This window comes from Staurois parvus, unplaced genomic scaffold, assembly GCF_062004578.1.
Source record: "Staurois parvus isolate SC_StPar_1 unplaced genomic scaffold, SC_StPar_1.0 ptg000114l, whole genome shotgun sequence".
NCBI lineage: Eukaryota > Metazoa > Chordata > Amphibia > Anura > Ranidae > Staurois > Staurois parvus.
In genome coordinates, this window is record NW_028317910.1 from 6,078,353 (window position 1) to 6,102,898 (window position 24,546).

Genomic DNA, 24,546 nt, shown 5'->3' on the forward strand with positions numbered 1-24,546 from the left:
AGTCTATACAACCACTTTAAATATGTCAACAGACTTTGTCTCCTGCAGCCTTTTCCTCAGTCTGTATTAACTCCATTGTTACCCTAGGAGATGTGTGCAGTGTGTTATTGGCTTGATCACATAGTGCAAATAAATAAAAAAAAGAACCTGAAAAAAGAAACTAAATGTAGCCATTACATCAAAGGACTTAAAAGGTGCAATAAATAACCTTTTTATTCTTGGGATTTGATAAACCAAAAAGAAATAAAATATGAGCAGCATGTCCATTCATTATCAGAAGATGATTTTTTTATGCTTGGCTCTCTGGTGAGAGTCTTATTATTCATTTGATGAAGATAAGGGGCAGACCTCTAAAATATCACTGTTTCCAGTTTTTTTTGTTTTTGGGAGGTCTTCATACCCTGTAAAAGCCACTCCCTATAGAAGCTTACACATATTCTCCAATGTACTGCTAACAGGCTCTGTGCTTCCCTCTGGATCTAAAGCAGTTAAAGGCGATATCCCCTGATTGTCACCTCTGCTAACCTCCCTGAGGAAATTGCAGAGTCCCAACCAGCACCAAGCTTCCTCGCTTGGCAACCATCCTGTTGTTACTCTGGGGATTTTTTTTATCACATCACGTCACCTTATGTGCGAGAGCCTGGCTGTTCTTGGCGCTGCTATTAATGGGGTCAGGTAGCTGGCTGCACCTCCCTCTGCTTGCGATGGAGTGAGTAGCTCCTCCGTCCGCTACCTTAGGCCTGAATTAAAATCTCACCTGTGATGTTTTCTTCCTCCCTGCAGGAAATCCATCGGCGCTTCGAAAACGCCCCAGATTCCGCCAAGACGAAAGCACTGCAGACCGTTATCGAAATGAAGGTATGATTATTAGGAGACTCTAATTGCTGATGGCAGTGTGCGTGACTGCCATCCATTTATACAAGTGCCGTATATAGTTCTGCTAGAATGGGGTTACTTACCTTTCAATATTAAATCACAGAAGATGAGATTTGGAAGGCCAGAAAAAAGGCCACACATTGAGTCTGCATTAAAACAGAACGTTAAAGGCAAACCCCACCCCTAAATTTGGTTTCTATATTGACCAATTTTCCCAAAATCTTATGACCTGGTCATTTATTCAGAGTTCTACCTTTCTTCTTCATTGAACAGTGTTCTCATCTCACAGTAAAGTATGACTTAAAGCAGAACTTTACCCATAACAACTTGATAAAAAATGTTCTTTAGCAAGGAACATACATTCCACATTAATAATTACCTGCCTAATTAATAATTAATGCTACCAAAATTGCCCGTAAATTGCCTCCAGCATTGTTTCCATTTCTTCTTGCTGGAATCTGCCCTTTTGCTGAAGCCTAGAGCACCTGAGCAGCAGTAAATATTTAGGATGTCAGCAGATCGGCCTCCACATTTTCGGCACACTGCCAAAAAAATAAAGAGCAACTGAGTACGTGCACAGCAGGTGAGACAATGTATTACTGGATTTTAAACATTATATGCACTTATTGTAATGTTTTATATAGCTATACCTGCAAAAGGGGCTATCCCAAAGTGATCTAGCAGGACTTAATTTTCTGAATAAAGTTCCACTTTAATATATAGTAGGACAGTGCAGCACTAACCGTAGTAAATAGAATTCATTTCCCAGATGGTTGTTAACGTTAACCTGTACTTGCTTATATAAGATAAAGTCACAGATTTTCTTTATAGTAGGTTTTACTTGTCTTCCTGTTTCTAGAGCTCCCCCAGAATTCCATGGGACATTTGGGATTAAGGAAACAACTGACTCTCCCCACTTCTCGCCCCCCTAACCCCTGCCAGCCTCTTCCCCCTCGTGCCTTCCACATTACAGCATTCTGTACTAGTGGCAAATCAACAGGCCTCAGGTTTTGTCATGTGAGAAGGCATGGGGGAACATGTTTTTCCATTCTTAGGAAGTTTAAACATACAAAGGAGAATTTGGAACTTTGGCATTGGACCAAGGTGAACGGGTAGCAAACAGAAAATGCTTACCATGATTAATGGAAAGAAAAATATTTTAAAGGCCCACTATACTTAACATAAGTAAAATGGAAAAAGAATAGAACCCCTGGCAGGTTTTTACTGCAAAACACTTAATATGCTTGCTAAGCATAGCATCACTTGTTTATATAAACTTGGCAACTAGTGTCTGGCATCTGATTGCTTATGGCTCTCCTTCTTTCACATGGTGAGGAACAGCTGCACCTCCATACAAATGGTTGTATTTTCACCCTTTGTGTTGCACAATTACAAATTAGGGCACAATTACATCACCATCACAGTGGACATGTCTCTGATTGGAAGTTAGTGTGGAGTAGCAAACTCTAGCTTGGCTGTAATTGTAAAGCCTATGTTCACCCATCTGCTGTATATAGTGAGAAGTAGTAGTTTACTAAAGGAGACACAGCAGCTAGATACAACACTCAGAAATGGTGTGGTAACTCTGGGTAGCTCCTCTTAATATCAGTATCAGGATTCTTTAGCAGGGATGCTCAAGACTAAGCATGAACTACATATTTAGAGTCATGCTGAGGTAAGAATCCATTTTAAGCTAAAAATTAGATTTGGGACTTTCATAGGTTTTATTGGTAAATAGCTAAACAGACTCGTGCTACTTTTAGTTGTTCTTTAAGGCCATTTCCTCTCACTTCCTGTCCCAGTGACAACTGTCTCACCAGAAAGAAAGTGAGTAGAAATATGCAACAGAGAGGTGGATAGATTTTTGTTTCTAACAGGGGTTCTAGTCTTCTGTTACACTAATATTTTTCATTTCTGTCTATACTGCTGTTGCAGAGTTTACCTCACTTTTCGTCTAGTTAAAACATTGTCAGGGTGAGAGGAAGTTAAAGGAAATCTTTATAACAGAGCCCTGAATAGAAATAAAATCATAGGAGTTCTAACCTTTTCCCAATCTGTCCAAAGCTAAAACAAAAACTTTTGCTTCAACATATTTTTTAAAGCGGAATTGAACTCATTGATTTATTTGTTTCCAAAAAACATTTATATTCAAGATATGCTGTCAAGCCATTAAATGGCACGGGTCATAATTGATCGCGTGTTCAGCACCATGGCAACTGCAGATCAAACAGTGGCTAAAATGGCAGCTTCAATGCCTGTAAAGTTTAGTGGGTTTTGTTCCACTTTAAATTTTATAATACTCATTTGACTACTTTGTATGGTTTTGTAGGACAATAAGCTGTATAGTAAAGAAAGCAGTAGTCATCTTCTTGTCTTATACAAGCAAGGGTTGTTGTAACGCTATACTGTAGATGCCTGTTCTATAAGGGGAATGCGGTAAACTGTGGCATCCACCCAAAATGGTAGACTACTGCCCTTTACCTTTGTAGGATTTTATTGAACAAACTAGAGATTAGTGAAAAGCTTATGTAGCTCACACAGTGAATAAAATTAAAAATGTTTGTGTTATGGGTATGGTGGTCCTTTTTGGCAAGAATTTCTCCATTAAAGTAAGCTAAATTTAAATGTTTTTTCCTCTAATCTATCATCTTCTGTTGAATCAATTTATCAAATTATGTAATGAAAGTCTCTTATCTGGGATGCAAAAGGAAAAATTACTGACATGCTGGGAAAATTGTGGGCATTCATGAACGCATGGCGGCTGTGTGTGATCAGATACATACTTTGCCAAAGGCTTTGCTTTTGCATGTCATGTCTTTTACCTTTACTTTATGAAAAATGCTGATTAATGAAGCTTTGAAATGGTGACAGCCCATCACCTCTAGCACAATTTCCATAGTTCCTCTTGTATTGTCATAATCTCATAAAATTTAAGTTTACTTAACCACTTCCCGTCCAGCCCATGTATATAAACAGCCAGACAGGAGCAGTGCAGGGGCAGGTGGCTTTATAAACGTCCTCCCGCTTCCCTGCCTGAGCGCGCTGTGATGCGGAACACTGATCGCTGATCGGGACCTCTGTGTGAGGTCCTTATCATGTGATCACTAATTGGCCAATCGGTGATCATATGAATAGTAGAAAGCAAGATGTCACTTCTGACATCATTGCTTACTACATGTGAAATCTGTGAATGATTAGAGAGACCACATGGTACAAGGCTATTCACAACGGCCTTGTACCATGTGACAAGCTGTGACCAATCACAGCTCGCACAGTATTTCTCAATGGCTGCAAGAATGCAGCCAGAGAGAAGGAAAAATGATTGCTTTTACAGCCTTTATGGGTGTAAAATCAATCAGTGTAGAAAAAAAAAAATCTTCATCACCCCCACAAATAGTACAGTGTCACAATGGTATGTTTTACCCCTCTATAAGTATGGTAATGTTAGTTTGGGGAAGATCCTTTTTTATGGCTTTGCCCCGTGTACAAAGCCAGCTCCATTGTTGGAGCAGTTTTGTGTGGAGGAACTCAAGTGGGCAGCACAGAGCCCTGACTTCAGATTCAATGAACACTTTTGGGATGAATGTAAAGCAGGACTTGAGCTGGGTTTTATTGTCCAACATCATAATAAATTCCCACAGACACACTCCAAAATATTGTGGAAAGCATTTCCAGGAGAGTAAATGCTGTTATAGTTGCAAAGGTGATCCAACTCCATAGTAATGCTCATGGTTTTGGAATGGAATATTCAAAAAGCTCATTTATGATGGTGAAGGTCAGGTGTCTGCATACTTCTGAGCACGTGTACTTGCTGGCATATATAGGTTCACTTTAAGTAAAAGTTATGCTTTCAAAACTTTTCGTCTATCATTTCATTTTTCATGTATCCAAATAAAGCCTGAATCTGTCGCTTATCTGAAATGCAGCTCCACTTTTTCAAGGCACGTTCAGTCTAACACGGTAGGTTACAGCGGCACTCATGTCACTTTGCTGTGACATACAGACAGTAACCTACACCTGGTTTCCCCTTAGAAGGATTAGGGGCAGATAATAAACTTAGAAGAATGTGGTAACTTTAGTTGCGTTGGCACATACGCCTGTTGTCCAGCAGAGGATTGCAGGTGTGAGAGTAGCAACGTTGATGGCAGTTTCGATGATGGTGTATCAGTGTTGTCACCTCAACAAATGAAGGTCAACTGCTTTCTGGCAGGATCAACAAGACCTATTGTAGTAGAGATGTTATACTCCATTTTTTCCTATTCAAGTGTATGTCTGGGCAAAAAAAAAACACTTTTTTAGTTCATATCTGCAATACATCTACATTTCCTCACATTTTATTCCTTTAAAAGTGCTGCAAGTGCAGAAAAATACATGAACTGCCAGAAATCCAATGAACTTCTCCCTGTTGAGCTGACAGCTGTTCCTATTTTGGATTGAGAATCTATTAACTACACTTTAAAAGAAGTCCCATCCCATCTTCTGGGTAAATCTCATTCCCCTTCTTGTAACAACCCCTCTTAACTGATGATAGAGTGAACTTATGCCATAATATTGTCTTATCCGTACTTCTCCAGTACTTCCAAGGCCTACCTGGAGTGAGGATGTGTACCACCATTGCTCCAGAACATTCACTTTGTGATGCAGTAGTTTAGACTACTCTCCAATGTAGAATTTGTAGTACTATACAAGAAGGTAAGATATGTACACTGCTGAACGTTTCCCATTGTCCATTCTGCCATCAGATTGTCCTACATTTGGTTAGGTGTTCCATTTAGCTTTAGCTAGTCCTAATGGTCTAATAGAGTAGTATAAGCCGCTCTGGAAATTCGTAGTCATGGCATTGTTTCCCCGTAGGACTCTAAGATCACATCGATGGAGCGAGGACTGAGGGACATGGAGGAGGAGATCCAAATGCTAAAGTCCAATGGAGCCTTGACTACTGAAGAGCGTGAGGAGGAGATAAAACAAATGGAGGTCTATCGCAGTCACTCCAAGTTCATGAAGAATAAGGTAATCTAGCTCTGCAGTGCTGTAGTTTGTCGTCCTCAATCAGTACAGTCGTTATGAAAAGGGTCATTGATGTCTGCAGGTTTAATAACTAATTTATAGTGTTTTTGCTTCTCTATAGTGTTTTTCTTTCTCTAGAGATTAATCATAACATCTCCATCACCAAAATACTAGACTTAGAATAAGAAACTTCAGACCAAAAGTTTTCATGCTGTGTGGAGTTTCTATTGCTCAGAACAGTGGAGTTTCTATTCTTCTTTTTAACAGTTTTTTCCTGCCTATGTGCAGTTTTAAATCAAACTTGTATAGGACAAAGTAAGAAGTTTGTGTTTATGTCTCGTCCCCCTCCCCCCCAACTCATTTACACCACTGCTGCATAGTTCAGACCTGTAACCTATATTTCCTGGGTAAGGAGGAGTATTTGACACATCCCCTTTTTCATGTTGCAGTCCAGGTGTTTTGTGGTTGGTTCAATGCTGTTACATGGGCACACCTCAGACCTGTGTCAGCTGTGACTGGAGCATCTCTGAGCTTTTACACAGCATTCTTTACTCCCTCTTGCAGCTGAATGGAGTGGCACAGGGTAAAAAGGAAGGATAAAGTAAGGGGGGCATAGTAAACTGTGAAATGTTTGAAGGTTCTGATTGTCCCATTTTTCACTAAAAGTGTTAGATTTGGTGTATGTTATTTTTAGGAATATAGTTAGGATAGGGATTCTGCTAACATACTGTAAATACTTCAAAAGAAAATATTTTAAATTGCAAAAAAAAATTTAGGGCACATAAAGTATTTACATTTCGGGTAATACTGCCACCTACAGAAGAAATGGATACTTTCAAACAAAAAAAAAACGTAGGCCGCCCCAGGACAACCTCTCCCACTGCTAGCATGCCTCATTTTTTTTGTAGTGTTCTAGGAGGATTGATGTCTTTTCTACAGCTGTTCTGGGTTAAGACTATACACTGTTTGAAATTCAGCTGATCCAGCAGTGACCAGCCAAATTTCGTTCAAGGTTGTGGGCTTCCCTGCTTGATAGTCAAGACATTGTTAGGCAATTTTTTTATTGACCAGCAGTTGCAGCTGGTCAGCTGCAGCCACTCATCAGTGTATTTTAACAGTGGAGGGTGCTGTGACGGTTGTGGCGTCAGACCCCCGGCCCTTCTCACCAACTCTTGACCAAAGGACTAACCGAGCTAAAACCGCCCTGTCACGTGCGTAACAATGCCACGCTCAGCTGCACCCTGCACAAAGATTTTCCAGCTAATGGACCACAATCTATGTACCTGCAGCCTGAGAGCGATTGTTACTGGGTCAGGTTAATTACACAATTAACCCTTCACACTGCCACCACCTCCTTTTTGTAGAGAAAAGGAGGAAACTCGCCAATATTAGCAATAACACTATGATGTTTGAATAAGCGTTTGTATACACAATGTCACCGCAGATAGATGTATGCAGAAGTTTAAAACACACAGTAGCGCTCTTCAGAGACAGGGATTCATAGTTTGCATTAAAGAGCTTTAGAAACAGTTCAACACTTTTCAGATAATAGGATTTATTACTAAAGGTCAAAATGGTGCAATAAAAATATTTACAGAAAAAGATGTAACCAATATATATATAAATACAGAGAGCAATACCACAACAGAGAGATAACAGAAGTTTAGAGAGATAGAATACTTGCCGCCAGCCTTGGTTTAAGCAGATCAAGTTTCCTGAACAAAAGGGTACCGTCTCCCAAGTTGGTTCCTGATGTTAAAAGGGAGATCTCTTCATCTTACTTCTCCAAACCTGACAGCCTCTTTCTAGGAACTCAGCAGGGTGTCTCCTTACAGCAGAGAACCAATCGCCTCATTTGGGGAGTTGATATCATGGTCAATAACCTTCCCTAGGTGCACTTAGCAGCCTAGCCACTAATAGATTAATATGCAGAATGATATCCTGAACGTCCTGACATCAAACATGCCATATTTCACTATTTCAGCTAGAACTATATGGCTCTCTGCTCTCCTGTAGACTTCAACTAGGGGTGTAAGATATCAGGCGACTTGCATTAAACTGAGCTATCCGAATATATTCGTTGCTTCATTGTAATTATTTCCTAGCTTAAGATAGGAAATTATATGGAAAAGTGATTTTTAAAATGTGATGTCTGTTTTATGGCTATCTTGGAATGTGTTTGAAGTCTAGTGAAGGACTGGTTTATGGCTTTACGATTAGCTTCAGAGCAAGAGTTTCACAGACATATTGGGCCCAGGCTAATTGGGGTTTATAACCATGAAGCTACCCCGCTGGGCCTGATGCCTGTAATCTCAGCATACATACAGACCACATTCCTGAGGAAGGGGGAATTGGAGGGAGAGAGGATGATACAAGATGGGGGATCTTTAGCAAGATGGATGACCGCGTCCATCTCTGTACATACAATTGCTACAGGTGCCATTTGCAGAATTCTGTGCCTTATCGGGGGGAGATGAGGCATTGAATTCTGAGGTTGCTGATAAGGCATTTCTATCAACCTCACTTATGTGCATGGAGAAACCTGTTATTTTTTTTTTTCAATCAGCCCATTAGCTGATCAGCTCTACATACATACAGCATCTTCATACAGCTTCTCTTGCTGCAAAGAACCAAATGGAACTTCAATGCTTGATCCATTCTTGCTGTCCTTGGTCACCTTCTGCCATCTAACCCTCACCTGCTTCCAACTCTCTGGGTTTTGTGAGTACATGAGGCCATTGCCTCTTTATCCTGAGCAATTGATTTACTGCAACGCAGTTGCTGCAAATCTGATTTTAGACAAGGGGGTGGTACAGTGATGCTGTACTGGGTTCCCCCAGCTCACATTCTGCTAACTGTTCTGGGGCTACTTGTTACCGTATCAACATATGCAGCCGGAAATCATGTTATTCTTTGATCTTAGATTCTGTTCCATCCTCAAAGTCCTGTTTAGCATCTGTAGTCCTGGGTGGATGTTTGCCTTCTGTAGTCTTGGATGGGATTAGCAAGGGTGTTATTCCACTATCTCTTGGTGGTTCAGTCAGACCATAATCCAAGCTTAAAAGAATCAGGCACCACCCTTTCCTGGCAAGGCACACTGTAGGAAACCTGGGCGCCATCAAGAAATTGTTTCTCAGATTTTGGAAAAGGCTGCACCCTGGTCTTCTGTTCACACGTTCTTGAAATTTTACCAGAAGGACCATGAAGCCTCATCTGATATGAGCTTCAGATGTAAGGTCCTTCAGACGGTTCTTTGAGCTGCAGGCAGTATCTTGTTCTCTGTGTTTTGGGTCTGTGATTGATTTTCTTTTGCTGTGTTGCCCACCCCTCACTTGGACTGCTTTTGGATGTCCCTAAGATTAAAGTAGAACTATAGGCAAAACGTTTTTTTTTATTCCAGATAGAGTAAGGGGGGTTATAACCCCTGTCAGTTTGTTTTTTTGCCATCTGTGTCCCATTGAGGAGATTTCCCTTCACTTCCTGTACCATAGTCAAAACAGACAGTGAGAAAATCCCTGCAAATTAAGGGAATTCCTTGGGGATCCCAAGGTCACCAGAACTAATGTCCCCATTGGAAGATCTCCCCTCTATTACTTGGGGACAACCCAAAATTTGGGGTTTTATTTTCACCTTTGATGATAATGGTAAACAAATAGAGAGGATGAATCTCCCTAACCGGGGCACAGATAGTGATAGAACCTGTAAGGTGTTCTGACCCATCTCAGCTATATCAATGTAAAAAAAGTTTTTCCTTTAGTTATACTTTAAAGTCTTCCTGTGTGCCTCAATGGGATATTTTATTCATAGTACCGTCACTTCTCACTTTTCTTGTAGTCCATTGAAGAACACAGGTCCCACTTTTATGTGTTTATGATCATTCTCTTGATACTGCTTTGTTACAAAAGTGAGGCATATTGGTAGTAGGAGGAGTTGTCCTGGGCTGGCACACAGTTTTTTATTTGCCAGTGTCTAATTCTTCTGTAGGTAGTAGTATAACTTGAAGGTTAAAGTTTTCCTGTGTCCCCCAGTGGACTCCAAAAAGAGGAATGCAGTCCTCTTTACACTGTTCATAGCAGCATACATTCAGTTATAATCTTGACACCTGCACAGGAGAGACTGCAAGCTCCATGCAGTGAAAAGGCAAGCAGTACTTAGTACTGTTTTTGGTATACTAGCTAAGAGGGAAACCAAACTGGGTTTTTTTAAGTTATACAACTGTACTTTTAGGCTCATCCACACTGTGCATTACGTTTATGCAACAGGTTTTTGTGTGTTAAGGCGCACTACATTAAGGCAGCCCATTCATTTTGAGTGATTTGGTAGGTCATCTTTACGTACAACTAAACAGACATGACTCTTGTTATTCAAGGTAGTGCACCAGAGAGCTTTGCACCGTTATGGAGAGATCCAGATGGACCCTAGAGGTTTTAAAACTGAGATTTAGTGCTTCTGTTGATCTGAGCTTTGTAGATGAATTTTGTAGATTAATTTCTCCACGGATTCTATAGCTACAGAGGTGATTGAGAACTTGCTTTAGAGGGCTTGCAGCTTGTTCAGAATATGTAAATCTGTGTACATAATCTGGGTGCAGGTTTATTTTAAGGAACATCTCCTAAATTTTCTTGCACCGTCAGCTTGCACACTGTTGTTTGCACCATACCCTTTCTATGGTCCAAAATTTTGTAACACTTGGTGTTGTTTTTTTTTTTTTTTTTTTTTTTATAACTGCCTCTTTTTTTACTTGTCTCTTAAATCCATGCCTCCTCCAGTCCTCCAGCAGCATTGGGTAAAAAATACTGTTTACCAGTTAAGGTGGTCCTAATGTTAAAAGTTTTTTTTTAACTTATTGCATTTTCTGCATTAAGGTAAAAAACATTTTACCACTTGTTGTATACCCCACCCCTAAACATATGCCCGTCTCCTCTTATAATCCAGCACAGTTTTGGCTGCAGCTCTTCACTCTTTACTTCCTGCTTGCACAAGAGACTTTGAGAGCAGCAGGAGCTGTCAGTCAAATCCTGTGAGAAGGGACCTGAGCCGCAATCTGTGTGTCTATTGATGCGCACAGCCCAGCTCAGGAGCATGCCTGGATGGGTGCTCTGCCAGCACAGGGCTTGCTGAGGGGGCACCCAGAGAAAAAGAGAAGACAGCAACAGCTGGGGTCTCCAGAAGAGGAGGTACTTACCTGCTCTGTGTAATGTTATTGTACAGCTCTGTACAACATCATTACATAGAGCAGATAAGTATACCCTCTTTTTTATTTTAACTATAAAAGTAGGCTTTGCAATCACTTGACCACTAAATTGAATATTCAAAATATAGGAAGGAAATGTTGTGGAAAACTGCATATATATCTTTATCATAACGAACAGTACTTGATGTATTTAAAGAAGTCTTAATTTCAACACATATTAAGAAATTGACTTTTCATATCACTCTTTGAAAGAATTATAGACACTTTTTCAGTTATGAATAATTGTGTATGTTTTGGGAGGCTAATGATTACCTGTTTGGGGAGAAATGTGGATGAAGTTGCTGCTGATCTCTCCTGAATATATTAATCTCCTGGCTTTCATGCTAAAGCTCTGGCTCCAGTATGACAAATTACTGAGGCAGAACAAGTATACAAATAAGGATTTCTGACATTTCTCAGATCAGATATACAGGGGTTAGACAAAAAACTGAGGTTGAGCTCTGCAGTCACTTTTGCAGCAGTTGTTTTCATATTCCGGATCACAATCTTGCGCAATGTCCTTTTGTCTCATTTGGTCAGTTGACTGAGCTTATGCTTATTAGACAACGTTTTCGCTGAAACGGTATATGCTGTCATAACCTTTGATAATGTACCTTGTAACACTGCAAATAAATTGACAATTTCAGTCACAGAGGCACCAGCAAAGGGGACACCAACAATTTGCCCTTTTTGAAGCTCTGTAAGCTCTGACTTAACTTCGTATTACTAGCAACTCAATCATGAAAGTGAGGCTTCCCACCTGTTAACTAGGTGTCTCATCACACAATGATAGCAAAAGAATGTTACATCATTTCCGCTTTTAACACAAAAAAAGTCATTTTCACACCTGCAAATCATGTAGTGTTTCCATTTTATTTGTCTAACCCCTGTACTTGTTCCATGTCAGAAGATATGGAGGACATTGTTTTAGTATGAAAGCCAAGCAGCTAGTATTTTCAGGATCAGCCTGCCCCTGTATTTTTTGCATGACAGGTTTACTGTAAATGTCACCTGACACAAATGTTGTGAAGGTAGAATGGAAGGGAGGTAAGCGGGGTATGTATTTAATGATTACTTTGTAAGTTGTTGTGACAGTGCCATGTCGGCCTACTCTACTCTTTGCTGATTTCCTGTCACCAAAGATAAGTTTGAAAGGTTCAGTTGTTAAAAACGTCACAAGACCTTCCCATAATCTAACCTCCTATTGTTACCTTAGTAACATGCTCAGGTTACCCTGCCTTTTCTAAAGGCCTCATGCACACTGCTGTACAGCATACAGATCCTGTGTAATGACAATCCTGCGTGTGCACTGACAGATATTCTGAAAGCAGATCATGCGCGTTTAGAACATACAACATCAGTACGCATTTGGGTATTTTCTAACACCCCCCCCCCCCCTCCGTGCACTACCACATATAGCTGTGTCTTCTAATGCATCTCAGTGGGTAGCTGGGTCCCAGGACGGCTCTGCATGCTGTACAGGCAGTGCTCAGTTGTTAATATATATCCTTTACTATAAACTACAGGTGTTCTTTAAGCTCTTTTCTTGTTTCGTTGAGTCCTGGTGCTCTATTCACATTTTGATGTCGGTGCTAGTATGGTATTTTGTGGCAGAGCAAGATTTGACAAGTACCATTGTTCTCCTGAGAATCTGCCTGGAAAAGTTAGGTGTCTTCAATCAGCAAAGTGAAGGGTAATCTGCAAAATAGACAGAAATAGTTTTTTTACCTTTTGGACCAAGGGTGCTTCTGCTGGGATTTGCAAGTGCATTAAGGTAGTATCCCTGAGAGTAGGCAGGCGGTGGAGCAGTGACACAATACCTGAAAAGCAGCAAATTCTGAAAAGTTTTTACATCCTTCTTTTGTTATACAGCAGTGTAACACAGCTGTGATGGTGGTGACCACAAAGAAATCTTCTGGCTGCTAAAACAGTAGTGTTCCAACTGTGTATTAAGCCACTTGACTACAGTTGCCCTTAATGGCTCATTTTCACTTATATGATTTGTAACGGGTGGTTTGATGTGCCAATGTGCTTTGCAATACATGCTTTTTGGCATGTACCTATTCATGTCCTCCTGGTCATCAGCGTTCATCTATGCATTAAAAAAATAAGTAAACCTTTTTTTTTTTCTTTATAATGCAATACATGTTGCATTGTATATGTTACTATGTGTTGAGGCTCATGTGTGCTGTTTGCTCTACAGTTGAGCGTTGGGGACATAATAAATGACTGGACACCCCTCAAAATGCATGCACAACGTAGTTGAAGATACTTATTACAGTGTACAATAATGTTGTACTTATTACAACTTTATTCTTTCAGTTCTTGTGTCTGCAATTCCCTTTTTCTCTTCTCAGCAGCTTCTCAGGAGACCGTCAACCCTGTCACACCTAATTCCCCCCAAATCTAACCTCCTAGACCTAATAGTAAATCTAATCACTGGGTCCATCAGTTTTTATAATGCTTGTTATGTTCATAGCAAAAATTATCTGACTGTATGACTTGCTCAATGTCCTGACAGGTAGAGCAGCTGAAAGAGGAGCTGAGCACCAAGGAGAGCCAGGCGGAGGAGCTGAAGAAGAAAGTTTCAGCTCTGCAGACGGAGATGTCTGGCGTAAGGCTCCACGTTCTGTCTGTCCTCTGGCTTGCTGTGTCTCCTCAAAGGCACTCTGCGCCCCATTCTAACTCTCTGCTCTCAATATCACTCTGGGGGAATCTTTAACATGCTAACCTCTCCTCTGTCACTCTGGGTTTTCCAGGCATCTGTTATATGTGTCTAACCTTATCCTTTCCTCTGCTATGATGCAATAACTCACGCTAACAGCATGAAGGAAATCTACACTTCTTTCTCAAACTTTTATAGACCTGTATGTCATTGTCACTTGTTTGATGACATTGATCTAATCACACTACATCTATGTTTAAAAGAACCCCCCATGCTTTGTTTAGTTTGTATATGTATATGGGAGCAGCCTTACTTAGCTATGTATATACTTACTTTATACATGTTGTGCTTTGTAGTACAACCCAGTGCCTGTGCTTAACCACTACTCTTATCCAGTCTACAGGCCTGGGAAAAAAAGTTGCCTACTTTGCATAGATGTTGATTGCGGTGCTAGGGAAAACTTGCATATCTGTTTATCATAATTTATTATGAAACTACCATTAACCAATATAAATTTAAGTCACCTAAAAAATGTAAAAACTTATTCCAGCTGAAAACCCCCCCCCCCCCATATTTTAAATTCCCTTTTTTTTCTAGTTTTTGCTGCTTCAACTACCTTCTCCCTAGGACTATCTCCTGCAGAAACGCCATTCAGTCCAGTTGCAGCCGTCCTGACTCCTGGTTGAATGACACCTAGCCTCACTCAACCTGTCATGGTCCCACACCATGTTGTCCTCTACAGGACACTGGCTGGAGGGTGCTGGTTGAGGTGCTGACCTCCGCCAGTCTGCTAGTGCTAAGGGAGCACACATTTAACTGTTTTATGATGTGTGTCCACCCTCAAGTCACCGCTGGATCGGAAACTCGTGAGGACACGTGAAAACCAGTTGCAGAAAATTTCTAAGGTAAGCAGGGAGGAATTTTAGGAAAAAAAATCTATGTAAAGGGAAGTGGGAAGCAAGGGACTAGGTATTTAAAAAAAAATATGAGTTGGGCTTTAAATTTTCAATAATAACTCAAAATGTGTACTGGGTAAAAAACTTGTGAATCTCTGTTTGAACATGTACAACCAAATAATTAAAGTCCAAGCAATGCCTTTTCAGCTAGTTTTGGACTGAATGAGGAAGGATTATAACACCTGTTGGATCTTTACTGTTTGATCCCTGTTGAGTTTTCTTGTCACTTCCTATCCTTATAAATGATCACAAATGCAGGAAGTGTTTGGTAATTTCTCCAAAAGGACTAGACTGCAGGGAGGTTAGTTCTTTTGACAGGGTTTTAATTGCTGTTGGTGACTTTCTGTCCCAGTCACAGCCATTGCCATTATTTATTCTGGTGGCATCATTATTTATTCTGGTGGCATCAGGAGCACAGGAGATGGAATTCTTCCTAGCTAAGAACACAAATTGCAATACAAACGTGACAGACATGCTCCCTCTTCTCCAATATATCCAAAAATATATATTTTTTGTTCCCAAAATTGAGCTCTATAACGTACACTATTGCCAAAAGTATTGGGACACCCCTCCAAATCATTGGATTCAGGTGTTCCAATTACCTCCATGGCCACAGGTGTATAAAATCAAGCACCTAGGCATGCAGACTACTTCTACAAACATTTGTGAAAGAATGGGTCGCTCTCAGGAGCTCAGTGAATTCAAGTGTGGTACCGTGATAGGTTGCCACCTGTGCAATAAGCTAATCGGTGAACTTTCCTTGCCACTAAATATTTTACGGTCAACTGTTAGTGGTATTATAACAAAGTGGAAGCAACTGGGAACAACAGCAACTCAGCCACCAAGTGGTAGCCACATAAATGACAGAGCAGGGTCAGCGCATGCTGAAGCACACAGTGCGCAGAAATCACCAACTGTCTGTAGAGTCAATAGCTAAAGACCTCCAAACTTCATGTGGTCTTAAGATTAGCATAACAGTGCATAGAGAGGTTTATGGAATGGGTTTCCATGGCCGAGCAGCTGCATCCAAGCCTTACATCACCAAGTGCAATGAAAAGCATAGGATGCAGTGGTGTAAAGCACACCACCACTGGACTCTAGAGCAGTGGAGACATGTTCTTTGGAGTGACGAATCACACTTCTCTGTCTGGCAATCCGATGGACATGTCTAGGTTTGGCAGTTGCCATGAGAGCGGTAATTGCCTGACTGCATTGTGCCAAGTTTAAAGTTTGGTGGAGGGGGGATTATGGTGTGGGGTTGTTTTTCAGGGGTTGGGCTTGGCCCCTTAGTTCCAGCAAAGGGAACTCTTAAGGAATCAGCATACCAAGACATGTTGGACAATTTCATGCTCTTAAACTTTGTGGGAACAGTTTAGGGATGGCCCCTTCCTGTTCCAGCATGACTGCGCACCAGTGCATAAAGCAAGGTCCATAAAGACATGGATGAACAAGTTTGTGGGGGAGGAACTTGACTGGCCTGCACCGAGTCCTGACCTCAACTCGATAGAACACCTTTGAGATGAATTAAAGTGGAGACTGCGAGCCAGGTCTTCTTGTCCGAAATACGTGCCAGACCTCACAAATGCGTTTCTGGAAGAATGGTCAAAGAATGGCCCCTCCAGCCCAACCCCTGAAAAACAACCCCACACCATAATTCCCCCTCCAAACATTCCCATAGACACACTTCTAAACCTTGTGGACAGCCTTCCCAGAAGAGTTGACGCTGTTATAGCTGCAATGGGTGGGCCAACTCAATAATGAACCCTACGGACTAAGACTGGGAAGCCTTTAAAGTTCATATGTGTGTAAAGGCAGGCATCCCAATACTTTTGGAAATATAGTGTACTTTTACAAATCTATACAGTGCCTTGAAAAAGTATTCATACCCCTTGATATTTTCAACATTTTGTCATGTTACAAACAAAAATGTAAATGTATTTTATTGGGATTTTATGAGATAGACCAACACTAAGTGGCACATAATTGTGAAGTGGAAGAAAAATGATAAATGGTTTTCAAAATATTTATAAATAAATATCTGAAAAATGTGTTGTGCATTTCTATTCAGCCCCCTTTAGTCTGATACCCCTAACTAAAATCTAGTAGAACCAATTGCCTTCAGACGTCACCTAATTAATAGAGTCCACCTGTGTGTAATTTAATCTCAGTATAAATACAGCTGTTCTGTGAAGCCCTCGGGTTTGTTAGGGAACATTAGTGAACAAAGAGCATTATGAAGGCCAAGGAACACACCAGACAGGTCAGGGAAAAAATTGTGGAGAAGTTTAAAGCAGGGTTAGGTTATAAGAAAAATCCCAAGCTTTGAACATCTCACGGAGCACTGTTCAATCCACCATCCAAAAATGTAAAGAATATGGCACAATTGAAAACCTACCAAGACATGGCCATCCACCTAAACTGACAGGCCGGGCAAGGAGAGCATTAATCGGAGAAGCAGCCAAGAGGCCCGTGGTAACTCTGGAGGAGCTGCAGAGATCCACAGCACAGGCGGGAGAATCTGTCCACAGGATAACTATTAGTCGTGCACTCCACAAATCTGGCCTTAATGGAAGAGTGGCAAAAATTAAGCCATTGTTGAAAGAAAGCCATAAGAAGTCCCATTTGCAGTTTTTGAGAAGCCATGTGGGGGACACAGGAAACATCTGGAAGAAGGTATTCTAGTCAGATGAGACCAAAAGTGAACTTTGTTGCCTAAAAGAAAAATGCTATGTGTGGCAGAAAACTAACACTGCACATCACCCTGAACACACCACTGTGAAACATGTTGGTGGCAGCATCATGTTGTGGGGATGCTTTTCTTCAGCAGGGACAGGGAAACTGGTCAGAATTAATGGGAAGATGGATGGAGCCAAATACAGGGCAATCTTAGAAGAAAGCCTGTTAGAGTCTGCAGAAGACTTGAGACTGGGGTGGAGGTTCGCCTTCCAGCAGGACAACGACCCTAAACATACAGCCAGAGCTACAATGGAATGGTTTAGATCAAAGCATATTCATAGGGGTAGCACAGTGGCTAAATGGTAAGCACTTCTGCCTGGCAGTACAAGGGTCACTGGTTCAAATCCCAACCACAGCACTACCTGCCTGGAGGTTGCATGTTCTCATTGTGTCTGCGTGGATTTTCTCTGGGTACTTCGGTTTCCTCCCACACTCCAGCGACATACTGTTGGTTAATTGGATCCTGTCTAAATTGTCCCTAGTATGTGTATATATGAATGTAAGTTAGGGTTACATATCAGAGGGTTAGGGACTGATGTGAATGAACAATATATATGTAAAGCGCTGTGTAAATTGAGGGCGCTAAATAAGTACCTGTAATAAATAATAATGTGTTCGAATGGCCTAGTCAAAGTCCAGACCTTAATCCAATTGAGAATCTTTGGCAAGACTTTAAAATTGCTGTCACAGATACTCTCCATCCAATCAGACAGAGCTTGAGCTATTTTGCAAAGAAGAATGGGCAAAAATGTCCCTCTCTAGATGTGCAAGGTTAGTAGAGGCATACCCAAAAAGACTTGCAGCTGTAATTGCAGCAAAAGGTGGTTCTACAAAATATTGACTCGGGAGATGAATAGAAATGCACGCCATATTTATTTGTAAAAAATTAAAACCATTTATCATTTTCCTTCCACTTTGTGTTGGTCTATCACATAAAATCTCAATAAAAATATGTTTACATTTTTGGTTGTAACATGACAAAATGTGGAAAATTTCAAGGGGTATGAATACTTTTTCAAGGCACTGTACGTAACACCCTACAAAGATCATTTTGCCATATCAGCATACCTGTTTAGAAATTGTATTAATTTGATTGTTATTTAAAATCATTAGCATGGAAATACCCAATTATATTTCTGAATTGTGAAATTCATGTCCCTGAATTACAGTTTGCTTCAGGGCTATCAGAAAGCAAAGTGTAAAGACACCTTTTTATTTACTTGAACAGAATCTATCACAAAGCAGAACACTATGTAAGAAGGCACAGACAGTAGCATACAGATATTAGTCCTGGAGCAGTAACTCTGTGGATAGGTTCTGTTTGGCTGCCCCAGAAATAGTATGTGACATGTGACTTGGGGAATAGCTGCCTCTTTGACAGCACTACTTTCTGACAGTTTCAGTTTAATTGGCGCATGTCCCTCGGGTAGGGATGGAGGCAGATGAAACATTAAGTACATTCAGGATATATTGATATACTGCTCAGTCAAGCGAGAGGTCAGTTCCAGGAGCTCTGATTGCAGCCAGATACATAAAGCTGTATAATACCCCCCCTTAAAAAAGAGCTTCTGTAGGTTCAAAAAAATGTAGCTGTAAATGAGCCTTTAATGTAATAAAGTATCACTTATCTCTTTAAGAAAGCGACTTCTCTCTGTAAGTAGAACTGACGTGGCTGCCTCCATTAACATATTAAGCTATAACTACAAGCTCTATACAAATGTGTATTTTTATTTTGCTAGGGTATTTTAATTATTTGTTCTGTATTAAAGCTGAAGTTTAACCTGCGTATATTTTTCCTTGTCTGCCCCCCCCCCCATCCACATGCAAATTAATTTTTTAAATAAAACATTTAATGCTTAAACCCTATATTTGTTCTGTATTAAAGCTGAAGTTTAACCTGCTTATATTTTTCCTTGTCTGCTGCCCCCCCATCAACATGCAAATTAATTTTTAAAATTTTTAAGTTTTCATTATATACTTTATTTAAGACTCGGCGACATCATCACTGGATTACTGTGCTTCGCACTGCAGTGCAGGCAGATCACAACCGGTGGGAGTGGCATTCCTAGACAGCCTTCATTTGCATAGAGACCACCCACATGTTATGCTGAGCCTCCATAATTGAAAGATGGAAATCCAGTGAATGAAGGGGTAGACCAGGGACAGGTGGGCTGGATAGTGCTGGGCATTCTACATCGGGGGTCGCAACCTCTTGATTTCGATCTACCGGTTGACCGCAGGCAGGTGACAGGTAGATCACAATCTTGTACCTGCCTTGCCCACACCCTCTGGCAGAGCTGCTCAGCAAAGCAGGGACGTGCCGTAAGTAAACCTAACTGCCAAAGGCATTCTCTGCCACGCAGCATGCCTTTTGCTACCATGCAGTTGCAGGGCAGGCACTGCCTCTGCCGCCTATTACAGTGCAGGATAGCTCGGCGGGTTCAGGCTCCTGTGCCAGCTCCTGAGCCCCTCCTAGGAGAGTACTGTGCTTATCCCAGCCAGACCTTCTGTTCAGCCCTTCCAGGCACCTGTGGATGACATCATATGGAATGCACTAGAGAGGAAAGTCGGCTGGGTCAGCACTATAACAGTGAACACAGAACAATGCGCTGCTCTGAACCACTTCTGTGCCCTCCGGATCCCCCAGTGGTGTGCTTTTCTGACCCCTCCCCCCCCCATTGCTGTACCCTCCTGACCCCCAAATCAACACCCCCCCCACCCCAGTGGTGTAGCCTCCTGACTCCCCCCCCCCAGTAATGTACCCCCCGAACCCTCTCCCACTGGTGTGTCCTCATGACTCAATCTCAACACCACCCCTTCCTCCCAGTGGTGCACCCTCCTGACCCCACCCAGTGGTGTACCCTCCTGACATTATCATTTTACAGTGACATTGTTTTTATTATATTTTTCTAAGTTTTCTCTGTGTCTTCCTTGTCTGTATTTTTTATTAGGGGCTTGCTAGTTAGCTCTGCAACCCAGTGATCTTTGATCTCTACCATGTTTTCCAGGTTGATCTCTACCTCTCAAAGGTTGCCTACCCCTGTTCTACAGCCAGGAGTATGACTTGCTGCAGCTTCTATTGCACATTGTGAGCATCTCACAGTGTGCAGTGAAATCAGAGTAAGGACATTCTGTCCAGGAGAGGAGCCTGTGCAGCTGTGCAAGACCAAAGGGAAGGCTGGAGTTCAGCTTTAAAGTGGTTCTGAAGGCAGAAGGTTTTTTACCTTAATACATTCTCTGCATTAAGGTAAAAACACCTTATGTTTTCAGTTTACCCTCTGCCCCCTCTTATACTTACATGAGCCCAATCTCAATCCAGCCCTGTACCTGAGAGCAACTGCTCTCTCTCTTTCCTTGCTGGCCATGAAGGCAGCAACGAGAGCCAGCTGCTGTCAATCATAGCCTGTGAGGAAAGAGCTGGGGACAGGGCCGAGTCATATTGTATGTGTCAATGAACACAAACAACACGGCTTGGGATTGAGGCCGCACAAGCACCAGGATTCAGGAGCACTAGTGGGAGACCCAAGAAGAGGAGGATCGGGGCTGCTATGTGCAAGACCATTGCACAGAGTAAGTAAGTATACCCTGTTTGTTATTTAAAATAACAGAAACTTTACAATCACTAACATTTTTACAATGAATGACACTTAGAAGTAATTTTGTCCTTTTCAAGCAGGACTTGCAGATTCTTGTTGCCTGTCATACTCACCTAGATGGCTGCAGCACCGATTTCAGCTGCAGCTGTCCCCCACTGTCTCTAAGACTGAGAACTGAGCGATCAAACACCACTAATCACTTAGCTCTCAGTCTTCAGCTTGCAGAAAGCTGGTGGCTGTCAGTTTCCGTCTCTCTGCTCTGCCCCTCCAGCGTTCATTGGATCACCAGTCTGTGGAGGGGGCTGTTCAGCTTTCTTGCTGAGAGGTTGAAGACAGCTGCTGGTCCAGACTTCTGGGTGGTTCCCAACCATATGGTTGGGATCTTTTCAGAGCCTGGACCGGGTCTGTCATGTCAGCCAACAGCGGGCTTTAGCCTGCTGTCTCCTGAAAACAGATAACATGAGTGCAGAACTAACTGCACTTCTGTGATCCTCACTAGACGTATATCCTAGAAAGCTTTGTCTAGACTTCTCCTTTTAATTTTTTCCAATTCAGTTCTGTTCACAGGTTAAAGCAGCATTAAACCCAAAGCAAATATTTATTATATTGAAGCTTACCAATTTGTAGATGTGATGGCTGCATTATTTTTCATTTTTAAGGCTTGTTTTCTTCCATTTACATCTGGTGATCTGACCAGGAAGTCTGTTGCTTTTCTAAAAACAAACTCTCCTACAGATGTATCAGTTACAGAGATGAGACAAACCATTTAACACTGGCAAGGGTGCTTTTAATAGTCAGCTTTTATTGGTATATGTTTATATGTAAAACCTTTATCCCAAAAGAAAAAAAACTGTTGCTGCAACTGCTTATAGAGCTCAGCTTTAATTTGTTAGTGGATTTAAATCTTCAGACTAACAAGGCTGCTGTCCAAATGTGCCCCTGTGCTCATTCATCCAGAGTGGGGGCACTATAATGCAGGAGGTATGTTACTGGCCAGACCACCAGGTGAAACAGTAGGAAAAATTCCTTAAATTCCCTTAAAAGGAAAAAAAATAAAACTAATACTGTCACATCTAATGACTAGTAAGATGCAATTTTAGTTATGGGTTTAATACCACTTTAATTTTAATGAGATTTGGGCAAATTTGTTCAAAATTTTGGAGATAGCCTAGCCTAGAAGTCAAGGGATTTAGGCTTCTATTGACAACAAAACTGAAGGCTTTAAAAAAATTCCAACTGCCAGATTGTATGCATGTTAGTGTATATTTCTGTTCCCTTCCTTTCAGTGTTACCCATTGTACGTGCTCCTCTTCTGTACTGTACTGAAATTTCCTACTCTGTTTTCACTGCACACTGTGCTGTTCTCACAATGTGCATTAGAACGTGCAGCAAATCAGAAAGCTTGCCTCATTTCTTAGCTGGAGGATGTACAGCGTAATCTAGGCTTTCCTTACCAGCCTTACCGTCCTTGTTCCACCCTTTTTATTCATTGAATTTTAGTTCTTTCAGTCATGGAGGCTCAGCATCATATGTGGATGTATTCTAGGCATGTCCTGCCTAAGAATGCCCACTCCTCCAGACAGATATTTCCTGTCTGAAGACATTTTGATATTTGCATAACCCCTCCTTAGAGGTAGTCCACTGTTTGCATCATTGCTGAGAGGAGAAATGAGGCACGGTGCTGTAATGTTTTTAGAAAGCTATGTACAGCACTCTGCTGGCCCTTTTCGTTCTGCCTGCATTGTATAGAGAAGAACTGAGACCTAGTGATGTTGCCACTATGGGTTCTTTCACACTGATGCGCTTAAAAACATGGTATGCTTTTTGCAAAAAGGTATATCATGCTTTTGATGTGTTTTTAAGGGAGTTTTCTGGATTCCTGACTCCAGCATGCTCCTGTGTTACTTGAACATTTGACTCATGCACCAATGCACCAAAAAAAGCAGCATGCACCGCACCCGAAACTCATTGGAAAAGTTCCATACAATTTCATGGGAAATATTTCTCATGCATTTTCGTTCCGCTTTGTAAATACCAAAAACACAGCAAAAACTGACCAGTTAGCAAGGGCCCTTAACCTAAAACATGGTATGTAATCAAAAGAGCTACCTTTATTGTTCTGTATAGGAAACAGGAATTGATTTATAGACCATGGGTTGCATGCCACTACCTTAAGGTGATTGGATGCTGGCAAAAGCTTTGCTGGTTCTGCCACCAGGTATCCCCATATAACCTCAACCCTCTGTGGGGCTCCAGTTTTTTTCAGAGTGTCTTTGGCTGATTGACGCCTTCTTGTTTTGCAGATTGTTTTGCTACTATCTTTTAACCAGGTTTAGTACCTCTAACTGACATCCCTATCATCATCTGACTTATTATTGCCTTCATGGCTCATTATCAGTGACCCTTGAATACACCTTGGGAACCGTACCTGAACTCCGTAGTTGTGGGGCTGGCCTGAAATGTTTGCTTCAGGTGCCGGATCCTGTATTTGGTGCTCACCTTGGCACATGATGCAGTGAGTGTAGTTAGCTTCAGGTTGCTATACAGGTTCAGGGCCGTTTTCCATCCCTATGGCACCAAGACCGTGAAGACCCCTCTGAGAGTATGCCCTCCATGGCGGACGAAGCCTGAACACTGGACGGGACCAGTGACGCAGACAAGTTAAGATAGTATTTCCATGTTGCCTTTATAATACCGGTTCCTGGCTTAAATGTCATGATGGCTTTACTCTTGTATGCTTGTACACAAGCGGTTCATGGGGCACAAGTGTAAGGGGACTTGAACTCTTAGTGTTTTTCCATAACTGTATTGTCTTAATATTTGACCCATCTATTTCCATCTATGAGCAATACCCTTGCATAGCAATGGAGGATTACAGGCACTTGGGAGCTGGAACACACGGGACAAACAGCAGTGATTCTGCCATGGCCCTGAAGAAATTTTAAGGTTTCTCAAATTACTAGTTGTTCCCTCGCTCTGGAGCAGGATCTGGCACAGGCAATAATCCAACACTCGCTGCATGCGACCTGTTTGACTAAGATTAAATTTGCAGCCACTGTGTCTGACTTATTGCAGAAGCTATAGCCACTTGTGGAATCAGAGGGAACTATCAACTGTAAGTGCGCTTCTGTCTCAACCGCTTCCCCCCCCAGTACCAATTATGATTCTGCCCAAACAATAGAATTGCTTGACGTACCAGCTGTGACACAAACCAAAAGGGATGCTAACCTTCTGTCAGAGGAGCTTAAAAGTTTTCTATTATCCACTGTTTAGGGAAGTTACCTACTTGCCATATGCTGGTTACTGTTGATTCATTGGTCGAGGCAGTGCTTACTAGTATTTGGATAGATATGCTTTGTGCTGCACAGCCCTGACATGCTGTTAAAAGAGGACCTGTTCTAGAAAGCCCTTTCCCACTCCAGATCAGGCAGGTTGGGCCTAAAACAATGATTGGTCAAACTCAGAGATGTTATTTCC

At 41.5% G+C, this 24,546-nt stretch overlaps 1 protein-coding gene across 15 annotated transcripts in view; it reads left to right on the forward strand.

The window, feature by feature from the left end:
- Positions 1-24,546, forward strand: part of ERC1 (ELKS/RAB6-interacting/CAST family member 1) — a 352,762-nt gene that overhangs the window by 134,038 nt on the left and 194,178 nt on the right. For 10 of the 15 annotated variants that reach the window (XM_089671795.1, XM_089671801.1, XM_089671796.1 and 7 more), the window contains exons 4-6: positions 784-858; positions 5,731-5,886; positions 13,638-13,730. In XM_089671795.1, the coding sequence (XP_089527921.1) occupies positions 784-858; positions 5,731-5,886; positions 13,638-13,730 (324 nt within the window). The remainder of the gene's footprint in view (positions 1-783; positions 859-5,730; positions 5,887-13,637; positions 13,731-24,546) is intronic. The other 5 variants (XM_089671800.1, XM_089671802.1, XM_089671811.1 and 2 more) reach the window with 1 other exon arrangement.